Source organism: Dendrobates tinctorius, unplaced genomic scaffold, assembly GCF_039654945.1.
Source record: "Dendrobates tinctorius isolate UK_male_01 unplaced genomic scaffold, ASM3965494v1 ptg000338l, whole genome shotgun sequence".
Lineage (NCBI taxonomy): Eukaryota > Metazoa > Chordata > Amphibia > Anura > Dendrobatidae > Dendrobates > Dendrobates tinctorius.
The window spans coordinates 2,538,977-2,555,538 of NW_027362004.1; the positions used below are offsets into that span (position 1 = coordinate 2,538,977).

Consider the following 16,562-nt stretch of genomic DNA (forward strand, 5'->3'; position numbering starts at 1 on the left):
TATGACTGGCACTGGGGTGCATCACTTCTGTGGGCAGTATTGGCACAGGCTATGACTGGCACTGGGGTGCATCACTTCTGTGGGCAGTACTGGCACAGGTTATGTCTGGCACACATCACTTCTGTGGGCAGTATTGGCACAGGTTATGACTGGCACTGGGGTGCATCACTTCTGTGGGCAGTATTGGCACTGGTTATGACTGGCACTGGGGTGCATCACTTCTGTGGGCAGTATTGGCACAGGTTATGACTGGCACTGGGGTGCATCACTTCTGTGGGCAGTATTGGCACAGGCTATGACTGGCACTGGGGTGCATCACTTCTGTGGGCAGTACTGGCACAGGTTATGTCTGGCACACATCACTTCTGTGGGCAGTATTGGCACAGGCTATGACTGGCACTGGGGTGCATCACTTCTGTGGGCAGTATTGGCACAGGTTATGACTGGCACTGGGGCGCATCACTTCTGTGGGCAGTATTGGCACAGGTTATGACTGGCACTGGGGTGCATCACTTCTGTGGGCAGTACTGGCACAGGTTATGACTGGCACACATCACTTCTGTGGGCAGTATTGGCACTGGTTATGACTGGCACTGGGGTGCATCACTTCTGTGGGCAGTCTTGGCACAGGCTGGCACTGGGGTGCATCACTTCTGTGGGCAGTATTGGCACAGGTTATGACTGGCACTGGGGCGCATCACTTCTGTGGGCAGTATTGGCACAGGTTATGACTGGCACTGGGGTGCATCACTTCTGTGGGCAGTACTGGCACAGGTTATGACTGGCACACATCACTTCTGTGGGCAGTATTGGCACAGGTTATGACTGGCACTGGGGTGCATCACTTCTGTGGGCAGTACTGGCACAGGTTATGACTGGCACACATCACTTCTGTGGGCAGTATTGGCACTGGTTATGACTGGCACTGGGGTGCATCACTTCTGTGGGCAGTCTTGGCACAGGCTGGCACTGGGGTGCATCACTTCTGTGGGCAGTATTGGCACAGGTTATGACTGGCACTGGGGCGCATCACTTCTGTGGGCAGTATTGGCACAGGTTATGACTGGCACTGGGGTGCATCACTTCTGTGGGCAGTACTGGCACAGGTTATGACTGGCACACATCACTTCTGTGGGCAGTATTGGCACTGGTTATGACTGGCACTGGGGTGCATCACTTCTGTGGGCAGTCTTGGCACAGGTTATGACTGGCACTGGGGTGCATCACTTCTGTGGGCAGTATAAGAGCCCCCCGGCCATGTGACCAGGACGAGCTATTCCCGGAGGATGGTTCCCACTGCCGTGTCACCCGTGGTGTGAGCACACCGCTCTGTAATACGTGTCTTCCGGCCCCGGTCCGGACACGGTGTGTATCAGCGGAGGCCACTGCCATCCAACCGCCCCTCAGCACGGACCCCAGCTCTCGGCTCCATCGGGTTTGGCCCCTCTCTCTCGCCGTCTATCGGTCGCAGCGTGCTGATGTCGCCGTGCGTCATCTCCAGGGCAGCGGAAAATGGCGGAGCCTTTACCGGAGCCCGGACGGTACTTGTGTGAGAACTGTCCGGCGGACATCAGATCCCGTGTCCCGGTAAGAAGGGGGAAGAGGAGTGCGAGCAGGGGGCACAGGCAGGAGATGAGCCGGGAGACGGAGGGCAGAAGGGGCGCTCACTGGCAATCACTGTCCACAGCTGCTGGCTCCATGATCCCTGCACCCGGAGCATCACAGGGAGAGATGGTGTGCTGCCATCTGCACCGCACGGTGAAAACTTTCTCATGTCTGCTCCTGCCTGACAACTTGCGCTGAGCTCGGCCGTGCACACAGCTGATCCCGCAGCCTCCACTTAGGCCTCAGCCGGGGGCAGCCATAAGGGCGCACAATCAGTGCCAGGTCGTCAGCATGTGGCCGGTGCTCGCTGGGAAAGCTGGGTGTCGTGCTGTGCACAGGACTGCTGGAATGGTGCGGCCAGGCAGGAGCACATGGGAGTCACAGAGCTACATGGAAGCTTCTCACAGCAGTCTGGAGCTGTGTCCAGGAAGGATCATGATGGAGGCCGGCGACAAATGTGACCAGAGCCCGACTGTAGGGACGTAGCGCTGATGGTCCCAGGTGGGCCTGGGGGGACACAGCAGAGCTGAAGGGTCTGACCACATTGCTTAGTATTGTTATTCCCTAGTTCTAGGACTATTCAGTATGGTCTATTCTTGGCTGGCCGGTAATTGCGCCCGGCCTGGCTATGAGGTTCTGTTGGTTAGAAACTTTTTCTTCCAACAAAGGCCAAAATATGGTGTGAATTGAGGCATTGCCTGATCTATAACGGAACCTGTCGTTAGCCCCCTGGTGCCCGAGCAGCCATTTTTGATTTAAGCTGCAGCTCCACTGAAAGATGATCGTGCACAAGCATTAAGAGCGCTCCTTCCATGGTTATCTTGCCGTGTAAACAGGTTGTCGATCACCAAACACTGTGTGGTAGGCCGGGGTCACACTTGCGAGAAACTCGCACCTCAATACCCGGCACTGCCGCCGGCACTCGGGACCGGAGCGTGCGGCTGCATGTATTTCTATGCAGCTGAGCACTTCAGTCCCGAGTGCCGGCGGCAGTGCCGGGTATTGAGGTGCGAGTTTCTGGCAAGTGTGACCCCAGCAATAGGGGTGAAATGGTTTTCACAAAAGACTGTTGTTCGTGGTGGGAACTTGTGTTCCCGAGAGCCATGGCAGCCTTTGCCCCCTAAGCTATCTACCACAGATTACTGTGGTCGGAGGGTGTAAACAGGCTGTAAAATGGCTGACAAATGTTTACACGTCGACGGTCATTCGTGCCAGTAATCGGCCAGTATAAACGGACCCTAAAATGCTCGGTGTTTCAGGGAAAACATTGTTTAAAAAGTCGGCTATGGACTTTCAGGAGAGACGTGACTAGGCCACTGCTGGTGATCCCAGGACGGTTGATTGACAGGTCTCTCCTTATGTACACACAGCTTTTCATACTGTTTTCTCTGAATCATCTCATCCTTTCAGAGAGACACACACGGCTGCAATCCTGCACCCAGACTTTGATACATGCTGAGAAAATAGGGGGGGAAGCCAGCACTGCTTAAGGTTAGAACGCATAAATTGGAGTGCATATGCACATAATGTCTAGCTGTATTCAAAAATGAGATATTTAGCAAAAAAATTGATCAATTCAATTGAGCCACCCCGCCGCGCCAAGGCAATCTCATATGGGGGGTCCTACTCTATATAATTTTAATAAATGCTGTGCCATTACGGCCTCCTAAATACAATTAGAGCATGACCACATCAAGTGCAACCTGTACCTGAACATGCACTCTAATTTATGTGTCCTAACCTTAAGCAGTGCTGGCTTCCCCCCCTATTATTTTGATACATGCTGCCCATGGTTTTGGCATCATAAATTGATGATAGGTTTCTTTTGGGTGTATTAACTCTTTAGCTCTCGACCCTCTCGCTGTTCTGGGGTGATCTAAGTTCAGTTTACATGAATTTGATGAGTCCAGGACCACAGTTCTCAACATGGGCTTATTTTCTGGTGCATTTTACACCAAAGTGTTGTGTAATCTTGCTGTGACATGTAATAAATGATTGTAGATGAGGTTAAAAGACAGGAGTGAGACTTGGGGTGAATGACTGATTGGATTATGACTAGTGATGAGTGAACGTGCTCGGATAATGTTATCTGAGCACGGTCGGGTGCTAACATAGGGTCTTCGGCGTGCTCGAATACTATGTTCAAGTCTCCATGGCTGCATATCTCATGGCTGTGCAACAGCCGCAACACATGCAGGGATTGCCTGTTAGGTAATCGCTGGTTGTGTTGTGGCTGTTGAACAGCCATGAGATGTGCAGCCGTGGAGACTTGAACATAGGGTCTTCAGCGTGCTCGAATACTATGTTAGCACCCGACCGTGCTCAGATAACAGCTTATCGAAACACGTTCACTCATTGTTAATTAAGACTCATTAATAGATGCAATATTTTATTTTTATTTTTTTTCAAAAGTCACACAAGTTTGGTGTAATATCACTCCAGTAAATGGATAGAAACACTTTGAACATTCAAGAAACGTCTCTACATTTATTAGTTTGTTGAAAGTTACAGTGGGTACGGAAAGTATTCAGACCCCTTTAAAATTTTCACCCTTTGTTTCATTGCAGCCATTTGGTAAATTCAAAAGAGTTCATTTTTTTTCTCATTAAAGTACACAGTGCACTAGTGATGAGCGAGTATACTTGTTGCTCGGGGGGGTCTGCGAGTATTTTGGCGTGCTCTGAGATTTAGTTTTCGTTGCCTCAGCCGCATGATTTGCGACTGCTACAGCCTAAATACATGTGTGGAATGCCTGTTTGTTAGGGAATTCAGCCTGTCTACAAGTTGAAAATCATGCATCTGAGACAACGAAAAATAAATCTCCAAGCACGCCAAAATACTCGGAGGACACCCGAGCGACGAGTATACTCGCCCATCACTACTCTGCACCCCATCTTGACGGGAAAAAAACCCAAAATGTAGAAATTTTTGCAAATTTATTAAAAAAGGAAAAACTGAAATATAACATGGTCATAAGTATTCAGACCCTTTGCTCAGTATTGAGTAGAAGCACCCTTTTGAGCTAGTACAGCCTGAGTCGTCTTGGGAATGATGCAACAAGTTTTTCACACCTGGATTTGGGGATCCTCTGCCATTCTTCCTTGCAAATCCGCTCCAGTTCCGTCAGTTTGGATGGTGAACGTTGGTGGACAGCCATTTTCAGGTCTTTCCAGAGATACTCAATTGGGTTTAGGTCAGGGCTCTGGCTGGGCCAGTCAAGAATGGTCACAGATTTGTTCTGAAGCCACTCCTTTGTTATTTTAGCTGTGTGCTTAGGGTCATTGTCCTTCGGCCAAGTCTGAGGTCCAGAGCACTCCAGGATATCTCTGTACTTGGCAGCATTCATGTTTCCTTCAATTGCAGCCAGTCGTCCTGTCCCTGCAGCTGAAAAACACCCTCATAGCATCAGGGCTGTGGAGTCGGAGTCGGAGCTCATTTTGGTGGAGTCGGAGTCGGTATAAAATGGACCGACTCCGACTCCTAAAATATATAATAAATTGGGTACATTCATTTAATGCAGGATGTGCTGAATATTTTTTCATAGGAGTTTGGGAAAGTTATGAAATGTCCTATAAATGGCTGTTATATTCCTGATCTAAGGCTACATTCACACACAGCGTTTTTCCTGTGTTTATTGAGGATATGTTTTTCAGCTGCAAAAGCTGATCATCTTTTTAAAAAACTGCATCACCTGAAAGGTTTTTGAGCTCATAGATAATGTTTTCAATAGCAAAAGCAGATTAGAAATCTGCTCTATCTATCCATTTATCCATATCTGTCTATCCATATCGTATCTGTACCAAAAAGAATGAAAACCGGGTAGTACACCAATATATATTCTGTTCTATGTAAATATCTTGATTATTGGATCATAAAAATGATTAAATGTCTGAGGTTCACATTGTACTACAATAAATTTTTCACTTAAATATAAGCAATATGTGTCGGAGTTGGAGTCGGAGTCGGTGTAAGGGAAATTGAGGAGTCGGAGTTGCAGGTTTGGCTTACCGACTCCACAGCCCTGCATAGCATGATGCTGCCACCACCACCATGTTTCACTGTTGGATTGTATTGGGCAGGTGATGAGCAGTGCCTGGTTTTCTCCACACATACCGCTAAGAATTATCACCAAAAAGTTCTATCTTCATCTCCGATGACCAGAGAATCTTATTTCTCATAGTCTGGGAGTCCTTTGTGTGGTTTTTAGCAAACTCTGTCAGGGCTTTCATATGTCTGGCACTGAGGAGAGGCTTCCGTCAGGCCACTCTGCCATAAAGGAATGACTGGTCGAGGGCTGCAGTGATAGTTGAGTTTGTAGAACTTTATCCCATATCTCTACTGCATCTGTGGAGCTCAGCTACAGTGATCTTGGGGTTCTTTACCTCTCTCACCAAGGCTCTTCACCCACAATTGCTCAGTTTGGCTGGACTGCCAGGTCTAGGAAGACGTCTTCCATTTAAGGATTATGGAGGCCACTGTGCTCTTAGGAACCTTGAGTACTGCAGAATTTCTTTTGTAACCTTGGCCAGATCTGTGCCTTGTCACAATTTTGTCTCCGAGCTCCTTGGCCAGTTCCTTTGACCTCGTGATTCTCATTTGGTCTGACATGCACTGTGAGCTGTATAGACAGGGGTGTGCCTTTACAAATCAAGTCCTATCACTTTCATTAAACACAGTTGGACTCCAATGAAGGAGTGGAACCATCTCAAGGAGGACCACAAGGAAATGGACAGCATGTGACTTAAATATGAGTGCAAAGGATCTGAATACTTATGACCATGTGATATTTCAGTTTTTCTTTTTTAATAAATTTGCACAAATTTTTGCATTTGTTTTTTTTCCCGTCAAGATGGGGTGCAGAGTGTACATTAATGAGAAAAAAAATGAACTTTTTTGAATTTACCAAATGGCTGCAATGAAGCAAAGAGTGAAAAATTTAAAGGGGTCCGAATGTTTTCTGTACCCACTGTATAGCTATGTTGCTCACAGCAAACAGACATAAATATACAGCAAATGATGAATCCGCCAGGTCACTTATGTGAAGTTCCCACAGTGAGTGTTTAACTCTGTATTTTTGTTGCGTAAAACCCCCAGCATCTTACAGGTCCAGCAAATTGGATGGGGTTTATCGAAATCTCCTTCCCACTTTTTTATTTTTATTTTTTTTACTCAGAGTAAACTGACCTGCGATGTGCGTTTCAAATCTGAAGCATGGCAGTTTCTCTTTGCGGTACGCTGAGTTTTTTTGTGCAGATTCTCCACATAGAATTGCATTAGATGTGGAAAATCAGCAGGTAAAAAAAGGCCCGTGTTTTCCTTGTGCGCACATAGCGCATTTAATCCTCAAAAAACTGTATTAATAAAGTTTTTTTCACAGCCAAATATCAGGAAGTATCAAAAACAAAGCAGCTTTATTTAAAACACTACATTACAAAGAAACAAAAGTTGCAGCTTCAAAAATGCAATGTAAGGCTAGTTTCACACTAGCGTTTATGAGCGCAGCGACGGCCTGTGCACTGCTGCCGCTAAGCCCCGCCCCCTGCTGCGCCTCCACCGGTAGCTCCGCCCACCGGCGCATGACGCTGCATGCGCCCTGCGTCCCCTATCTCTATCACAGGGGGCGCAGGCCGTGCGCAGTATGCGTTTGGCGGCGCATGCGCCTTTTTGACAGTGCGCCAACGCAACCAAACTGCAGCAGGTTGCGTTTGGCGCAGGTCGTGCACCGTCAAAAGGACGCATGCGCCGCCAAACGCATACTGCGCACGGCCTGCGCCCCCAGTGATAAAGATAGGGGGCGCATGCAGCGTCATTTGCCGGGGGCGGAGCTACGGGAGGAGGCGGGGCTTAGTGGCGGCCGTGCACAGGCCGTCGCTGCGCTCATAAACGCTAGTGTGAAACTAGCCTAAAACCCTCCACAAATAACCTAGTTTACATAAAACGTGCAGAAATGCAGCAATAGATGTGCAACATCAAAAACTCACCACTTACCGTGGGAACATGGCCTCATCCTAAGGCTGGAGTCACCCCAGCGTATGGCCTCCGATGTGAGAGATGCTCTAGGCAGTTGTCTGCTGCGAGCGTGAATGTCAGTGCTCTGTGCTCCCATCCTGTTACATGAGAGAATCGGAGGAGACGGAGAAAGTAATTTCTCCATCTCCTCCATGGCCTCACTCGCCGTATAGCAGACAGCACTGGGATGACATTTGAGTGCAGTGCAATGTTTCACATGCACCCATAAACTTATATGGGTGCATGGGTACAAGTGAGCCAACACTCGCTGCCAAACGCAATTGTTCTCTCATGCCGAATGAGCAAATACCAGATGTGCGCTGCCCCATAGTATAACACTGGGCAGCTGATGTTTTATCGCACAGCACTCGGCCGTGTTATACTGTAGTGTGACTCCGGCCTAAGACCACACTCACTCGTTCTGTATTTTACCTCAGTATCTGTAAGCCAAAACCAGGAGTGGGTGATAAATCCAGAAGTGGTGATGTGTTTTTATTATACTTTTCCCCTGACTGTTCCGCTCCTGGTTTTGGCTTATAAATACTGAGGTAATTTACTGGCCAAATACTGAACATTTCCACGTGGCCTAACATAGGTGCTGACATGCAGCCACATTATTGTCTCCAGCAAGCAGCCTAAAGGGGGTTTTACACTAAGCAATATCGCTAGCAATATCGCTAAAACGTCACCGGTTTTGTGACGTTATAGCGATATTGCTAGCGATATCGCTATGTGTGATATTTACCAGCGACCGGCTCCCCCGCTGTCCATCGCTGATCGCGCGAGAATGTCCGGCTCCATTTCTCGTCGGGCGCTTCCTGCTGAGACTTCCTGCTGTGACGTCCAGTGACGCGTGGAGGCGGGCGGGAGGACGCAGGATCGCTGTGTGTGAATGGTAAGTATCGTGCGCTGCGTTGCTGCTGCATCGCTGTGAGATCTTTCTGTATGAAAGCTCACTAGCGATCATTTAGCGATGCACCAGCGATCCTGACCGGGTCGGATCGCTGGTTGGATCGCTGGTGCATCGCTAAATGTAAAAGGGCCTTAAATCAGGGACTGTAATTCCACTTTCCCCTAGATAAAATCTTGCCATAATGATTTGAGATCAGGGGTGCCCCGTTCCTCGTGAATACATACTCATGCACATTACTGTAGCTTTCCCCTCATGAATCACTAGGCCTTGTCTTAAGCAAGCTTGGGCCACCAAGACAATGGCTTGATGTTAATATATATACATTGATCCATGTAAGCCTCTGGATATTTTACAATGTACATCTAAATATTACTTTTGTTTGATGTGTAGGTCAAGAAATGTTGGTCTTAATGGGCCTATGTGTTTGTTTGTGTATAATAGCTATAACGCATACCCACAGACTGCTCATCCATACATATAGATCCTGCCACGTACACTACTATAATATTTTGCCTCATATTCCTGCAGGTTCAGCTCCTTGACGCTGATGGACTAGAACATGAGGTGGATGAAGCAGAAGACAATGAGTCGCCTGAACAGAGAGCCCGGAGACCCATGAATGCTTTCCTTCTGTTCTGTAAGCGCCACCGTTCTCTTGTACGCCAAGAGCATCCTCGTCTGGATAACCGCGGTGCTACAAAGATCTTGGCAGATTGGTGGGCCTATCTGGATCCCCATGAGAAGCAGAAGTACACCGACATGGCAAAGGAGGTTTGTTAACAGATTTGTTTGTATGGTTTAATATTAGTCTGGTTTCTTCCACTAAGCCGTTCCTCTGTTGGCTGCAATGAGTGTACGGCTTCAAACTAAAGGGATCTGAATCCTTTGAAAAGCAGGACGAGACTTTTTTCTTTTGGAGTCCTTTTTCCTCTACTGGCTTTTATTACTTGTGTTACTTAAAGGGGCAGTGCAGGTTTTTTGTTTATACGATAGGGAAAAATAGAACTTTCTTATATAAATATAAGTTCTGCTCACATATTTTTCTTAAATAGGTTCTGTTGACCCCTATCTGAAATAGATGGTATGGTCCATGGGCTAACTTATTCTGTTGTACTGCATGTGACTCTTGGCATTCAATTGGCACTTTCAAGGTATGGAGCAGGTGATTTGTCATGCAGTGATAGCATCTCTGCCATGGGCAACTGACCACGGTCATACTGTACAGCCGGCATCTGCCTGTAGCAGCAGAGACCAGAGCTACCGCCATTTCTGCACTCAGTCTCTGACATTGGCATTCACGGCACAGTGAATTGTCATGGTGCTGCTGGTGTGCCATGGTAAATGCCCGCATGACTGCCATGTGGGCACTCAAGACAAATCTAGCTTTATTAAAAACATAGATATTTCAAGGAATAAAAAAACATGGAAATTCAAAATACTTCCCTATTCCCCCCCATTAAAAATAAAGACATGAAAAAATATATACGGTATATTTATCAAAGTCTGATCTGGCAAAAAAATTAGAAAACTTAGTATTGATTCAGTCACTCTACCTCTCCCCAAAAACAGTTAAATAAAAAGCAATCAAAGCATCAAATGTTCCCCAAGATAATATAAGTAAAACAATAGCTCAGCATGCAAAAAAGCCCCCCTCATATGGCTCTGTTGACGGAAAAATGAAAGTAACACATCTCAAAAAATTGTGACACATACCAATTTATTTACTTTTACAAATTTTTGAATAATTTTTCCACCACTAAAATAAAAAAAAAAGGAAACACAAGTTTGGTAATGCCATAATCAGAACATGGATAATCATGTTTCCTGGTCGTTTTTTACCGCACAATGAAAGCTGAAAAAACAGTGGTGGAATTTTTTTTACTATTTAACTGCATTTGGAATTTTTTTTTCGCCGTACATTATATGTTAAACTAGATGATGCCATTTAAAATTACAACTCTTCCCACAAAAGACAAGCCCTCTTACAGCGGTGTCGTCGGAAAATGAAAATAGTTGCCAAACTTGAAAGAAGAGGAGTTAAAAAAAAAAAAAAGTGCCAAAAAGAAAAATTGGCATTAAGAGTTTTGGGCCGGGATCAGACTTGCGAGAAACTCGCACGAGTCTGGCATGTCAATACCCGATACTGCCACCGGCACTCGGACCGGCGTGTGCGGCTGCATAGAAATACATGCAGCCGCACGCTCCTATCCGAGTGCCGGTGGCAGTTCCAGGTATTGATGTGCGAGACTTGTGCGAGTTTCTCGCAAGTCCGACCCCGGCCTTAGGCAAAATGTTTCCATTCTGTTTGTGTGATTTCTTTTTTTTTTTTTTCTTATTCATTTTTTTTTAGTTGTTGTAATATTGAGAAATTAGTGCCCCTGTAGGTTTCCCTCTTTTGGTTACCGTATATACTCGTGTATGAGCTGAGTTTTTCAGGCCCTGTTTTTGGGCTGAAAGTCCCCCTCTCGGCTTATACACGCATATTCATGAGTGTAATGAGCGGTATCACCTGACCGCTGAAGGCAGGAAGCCAAGTGATGAAAGCGGAACAGCATCCACTCCAGGTGAAGAAATAAATATCTTTATTCTGCCAGTGGTAGCTACAACGTTTCGACCATAAGGTCTTTATCAAGTACAACAAATGGCAAATGAAGCGACCATAAACTGTGTTCCAAATTATTATGCAAAAAGAGTTTAGGAGTGATAAGGTTAGAATTTTTTTGTTTGTCATTTAAACTCATTGATGGTGATGTGTGTCAGGGCTTTTATATCACTGAAAGCAATTGCAGATACCTGTGCAAATTAGTTTGGCAGGTGTGTCCAAATAAAGGCAAGACTACTTAAGAAGGCTGTTCCACATTATTAAGCAGCCTACATTTTTTGCCAAAATGGGAAAGAAAAAGGATGTGTCGGCTGCTGAGAAGCAACAAATTGTGGATTATTTAGGTCAAGGCATGACTACAATCAACATTGCCAAGACACTTCATCGTGATCATCGCACAATCAAGAAGTATGTAGCTGATACCCAGCACACACGTGTGCGTGCTGATAAGGAAAAATTGAGGACTCTTTCCAACAGGCAATTGCGTCAGGTTAAAAGAGCAGCTGCAAAAATGCCTTGTCATAGCAGCAGACAAGTTTTTGAAGCTGCTGGTGCCTCCAACGTCCCCCGAACAACAAGATGCAGGGTCCTTCAGAGGTTTGCAGCTGTGCGTAAGCCATCCTGTCGACCACCTCTATCCACTGCACACAAGCAGAAACTGCTCCAGTGGGCCAAACGATACATGAAGACTGACTTCCAAACTGTTTTGTTCACCGATGAGTGCTGTGCAACGCTCGATGGTCCAGATGGATGGAGTGGAGGATGGCTGGTTGATGGACACCCCATGAAAACACGGCTAAGGCGCCAACAAGGAGGAGGTGGAGTAATGTTTTGGGCTGGGAGAGAGATTGTCGGCCCCTTTAGGATCCGTGAAGGGGTAAAGATGAACTCCATAATCTATGTGGAGTTTCTAAAACAGCACTTCCTGCCATGGTTCAAGAGGAAGAACCGTGCTTTCCGCAGCAAGATCATTTTCATGCATGATAATGCACCGTCTCATGCTGCAAATAACACATCTGCATCTCTGGCTGCTATGGGCATAAAAGAGGACAAACTTATGGTGTGGCCACCATCTTCCCCTGACCTCAACCCCATTGAGAACCTCTGGAGCATCATCAAAAGGAGTGTCTATGATGGCGGGAGGCAGTTCACATCTAAGCAACAGCTCTGGGAGGGTATTCTGTCCACATGCAAAACAATTGAAGCACAAACCATCCAAAAACTGACAAATTCAATGGACGAGAGAGTTCAGAAGCTTCTTTCGAACAAGGGGTCCTATGTGCAAATGTAACATCACCTAGAATAAAGTTTTGACTTGAAAACTGTTTGATTTCATTTTGTAATAAGCTGATAATGGTTATAATTTCACAATTGACCATTTTTTTTTTGTTCAAAATAAAAATAAAAAAGGTTGAAAACTCTGCTGTGCATAATAATTTGGAACATGCATGTTGAGTGTTTCTTATTTTTAAAAATATACTGTTTTCATAGGCAGTTTGTTCAAAAACATTGCAATTATACTAGAATATTAGATGACTGGAAAATAACAATGACTGCAATTCATATAGGTAATTTAGAGAAAATATGAGGAAATATTTTTTGCATAATAATTTGGAACACAGTGTATATAGCGTGGATAAACCAATCACCACAATGGAAATGCCCCTATATCAAAATACATACATAACATTTCAAACAAGACATCAAGTGTATAAAATAGATAATAGAGTGTATAGAATTGTACAAATCATAAAAGTCACATCCGTATAGGAGAAAAGGCATAAATAAACAAAAGAAGCCGGGCAATCTCCCAATCGGCTTATAGCATCATCATTGCTATGACAATGTCTCACCAATCCCCATTCTCTTAACATGGTCAATATGTACCAACCAATGAAGGCGCTATACACCGTTAGCGCCAAAGTGTGACCAATCATTACAGAACGAACGGCAAAATAGCAGTCATAGATACCTGTATACGAGCTGACCAATAGCTGGCGGTGGCGCCGCATAGCCGCAGGAGACGCCGAGACAAGGCGAAGTCTCGCGACAAGTCCTCGTCAGGAGTATCGCGCAAGCGCGATCTCACAGACGGGACATCATCACCGAGAGCCCGTCTCACTCAGCTCGCCCGCAACCACGCATGCGCACAGACCACCACCGTGTCATTAAGCCATATCCATAGCACAGACACATCGGCTCAGTGGAGGGTGCCATTCAGAGGCAGAAGAACGTCACATGTACCGTCATGTAAACAAATTCACTACCACCACAAAAGCATCCACAAACTGAACCAAACAGTTGGATCCAAGGCTCAATATGACAAAATTTTATAAAGATGCAAAAAGCATCAAATTACATAGGGTATCTAAGAAAGCCAGTCAAATATTTGAAAAATGTAACACTCTTTATTTCACTTATTAAGTACAGAATTGGCACATAAGAAGATAGAGGGCACAGGGACCGGACAGCAGGCCCCCAAAAATCACATCTATGCCTTCAGGACTGTTCAGTCCCTATGTCCTCCAATCACTCCCCAAACGCCAACTGCAATACAAAAATATACCAATTAAAAACAATAAAGAAAATTAAAAAATATTCCCTCATAGGTAAACTTGATATTAAAAGAGGATGTCAACACCTTTAGAGAGTAGGTGGATTTTAACGAATACATATATGTAAATTATAATCCACATTCAAACCCCTCGGTTGTAATGTATCCAAAGTAGATATCCATCTTAATTCTTTTTTCTTTAGAAGTTTAACCCTATCACCACCACGTCTCAACAATGGGACCCCATCGATCACTCTAAATCTTAATTGGTTGACTGAATGTTTGCAATCAACAAAATGCTTCGGTACAGGTAAATCTAGAAGTTTAGTCCTAATAGTACTCTTAAGTTTACTGATCCTCGCCCTGATCTCCATGGACGTCTCACCCACATACATGAGCCCACAAGGGCATGTGATCAAATAGATTACAAAACTTGAGGAACATGTGTATCTCTCCTTGATATAAAACTTTCTGCCCGACCGTGGGTGACCGTGGGAATATGATTAAGGGTGACAGTTTTAGTCACCCACGGTGACAGAATTGCAGGGGTGTCAATACTTTTGGCCACAACTGTAAGTATAGCGATATTCACTTGTCGGGTCCATCGCTGCTCACCGCTGTCTGCTGCATCCTATGTCAGTGACTTTTAGGCAGCAAAGGGCGCGGTGACGTGGCTAGTGTGCGCTGCGCCCTCTACTGGCTGAACAGTCACTGACACAGGAAGCGGCAGACAGCGGTGAGCAGCGATGGACCCCGGACAAGGGAATATCTCAGGTGCCGGGTCCTGAGCAGGAGAGGTGAGTGTGGCATTTTTTTTTTTTTTTTTTTTTGCAGCATATTGGGGCATAATATATGGAGCAGCATATGGGGGCATATTTTTCTATGGAGCATCTTATGGAGCATTATTAACCTTTGTGCAGCATTATATGGGGTGTATTTTGTATGGAGCATTTTATGAGGCCCATCATGAACTGTATGGGGCTCCTGAATCAATATGGATATTCAAAAACATTTAACCTACTGATGTCTCAATTTTACTTTTATTGGTATCTATTTTTATTTTTGAAATTTACCAGTAGCTGCTGCATTTTCCACCCTAGGCCTATACGCGAGTTAATAAGTTTTCCCAGTTTTTTGTGGCACAATTAGGGGGGTCGGCTCATACACGAGTATATGCGGTATTTTACTTTTTCCGGTAGTATCAAAATATTTTTAGCTAATTTTATATTTTAAACATTTTTATGGGTCTGCTCATTTAGTAAATATTTTTCTGTAGCTCAGAATTCAGGCTTAAAGGGAACATTTATTATAAAAGCTTGTTTAAATCAAGTGTTTTTTTTGTTTTTTTTAAGTCTTTTTAATATAATTATTTTTATTCAAACCTCTATATAAAATAATAATCCTGAAATTTTGCATGTTGTACTCTGGCCATGGCGCTTCTTAATCAATTAATTTGTTAGCTCAGTATGTATAAGCCAAAGCCATAAAATAGAAACAGATTAGCAGAAGGACTATGTGGTAGTATGTGGCGTAAATGATAGGTATTACCTTCCCTTTAGAGCAGGGCTGTGTAGTCGGTATAAAATGGACTGACTGACTCCTAAAATATATAATAAATTGGGTACAGTAGTACAATGCAGGATGTGCTATACATGTTTCCATACGAATTTGGGAAAGTTATGAAATGTCCTATAAATGTCTGTTCTGTTCCTGCTGTGGAGTCGGAGGTGAGATGAATCTGTGCTGAACTTTATGTACATGCTCAGTAGTGACCAGTGCTGGGGAGTCGGAGGTGAGATGAATCTGTGCTGCACTTTATGTACATGCTCAGTAGTGACCAGTGCTGTGGAGTCGGAGCTGAGATGAATCTGTGCTGCACTTTATGTACATGCTCAGTAGTGAGGCAGTGCTGTGGGGTCGGAGGTGAGATAAATCCGTGCTGCACTTTATGTACATGCTCAGTAGTGACCAGTGCTGGGGAGTCGGAGGTGAGATGAATCTGTGCTGTACTTTATGTACATGCTCAGTAGTGACCAGTGATGTGGAGTCATAGTTGAGATGAATCTGTGTTGCACTTTATGTACATGCTCAGTAGTGACCAGTGCTGTGGGGTCGGGGGTGAGATGAATCTGTGCTGCACTTTATGTACATGCTCAGTAGTGACCAGTGCTGTGGGGTCGGAGGTGAGATGAATCTGTGCTGCACTTTATGTACATGCTCAGTAGTGACCAGTGCTGTGGGGTCGGAGGTGAGATGAATCTGTGCTGCACTTTATGTACATGCTCAGTAGTGACCAGTGCTGTGGGGTCGGAGGTGAGATGAATCTGTGCTGCACTTTATGTACATGCTCAGTAGTGACCAGTGCTGTGGGGTCGGAGGTGAGATGAATCTGTGCTGCACTTTATGTACATGCTCAGTAGTGACCAGTGCTGTGGGGTCGGAGGTGAGATGAATCTGTGCTGCACTTTATGTACATGCTCAGTAGTGACCAGTGCTGTGGAGTCATAGTTGAGATGAATCTGTGTTGCACTTTATGTTCATGCTCAGTAGTGACCAGTGCTGTGGAGTCATAGTTGAGATGAATCTGTGTTGCACTTTATGTACATGCTCAGTAGTGACCAGTGCTGTGTGGTCGGAGGTGAGATGAATCTGTGCTGCACTTTATGTTCATGCTCAGTAGTGACCAGTGCTGTGGAGTCATAGTTGAGATGAATCTGTGTTGCACTTTATGTACATGCTCAGTAGTGACCAGTGCTGTGTGGTCGGAGGTGAGATGAATCTGTGCTGCACTTTATGTACATGCTCAGTAGTGACCAGTGCTGGGGAGTCGGAGTGAGATGAATCTGTGCTGCCCTTTATGTACATGCTCAGTAGTGACC

The 16,562-nt window shown here is 45.3% G+C and overlaps 1 protein-coding gene across 1 annotated transcript; it reads left to right on the forward strand.

Moving 5' to 3' along the window:
* Positions 1–1,223: 1,223 nt before the first annotated feature.
* Positions 1,224–9,298, forward strand: LOC141074855 (HMG box transcription factor BBX-like; the record flags this gene model as incomplete). The annotated part of the gene is made up of 2 exons (XM_073562116.1): positions 1,224–1,587; positions 9,056–9,298. Coding segments are annotated over exons 1-2 (318 nt in total), but the record flags the coding sequence as incomplete, so codon positions are not given.
* Between the last annotated feature and the right edge of the window lie 7,264 nt (positions 9,299–16,562).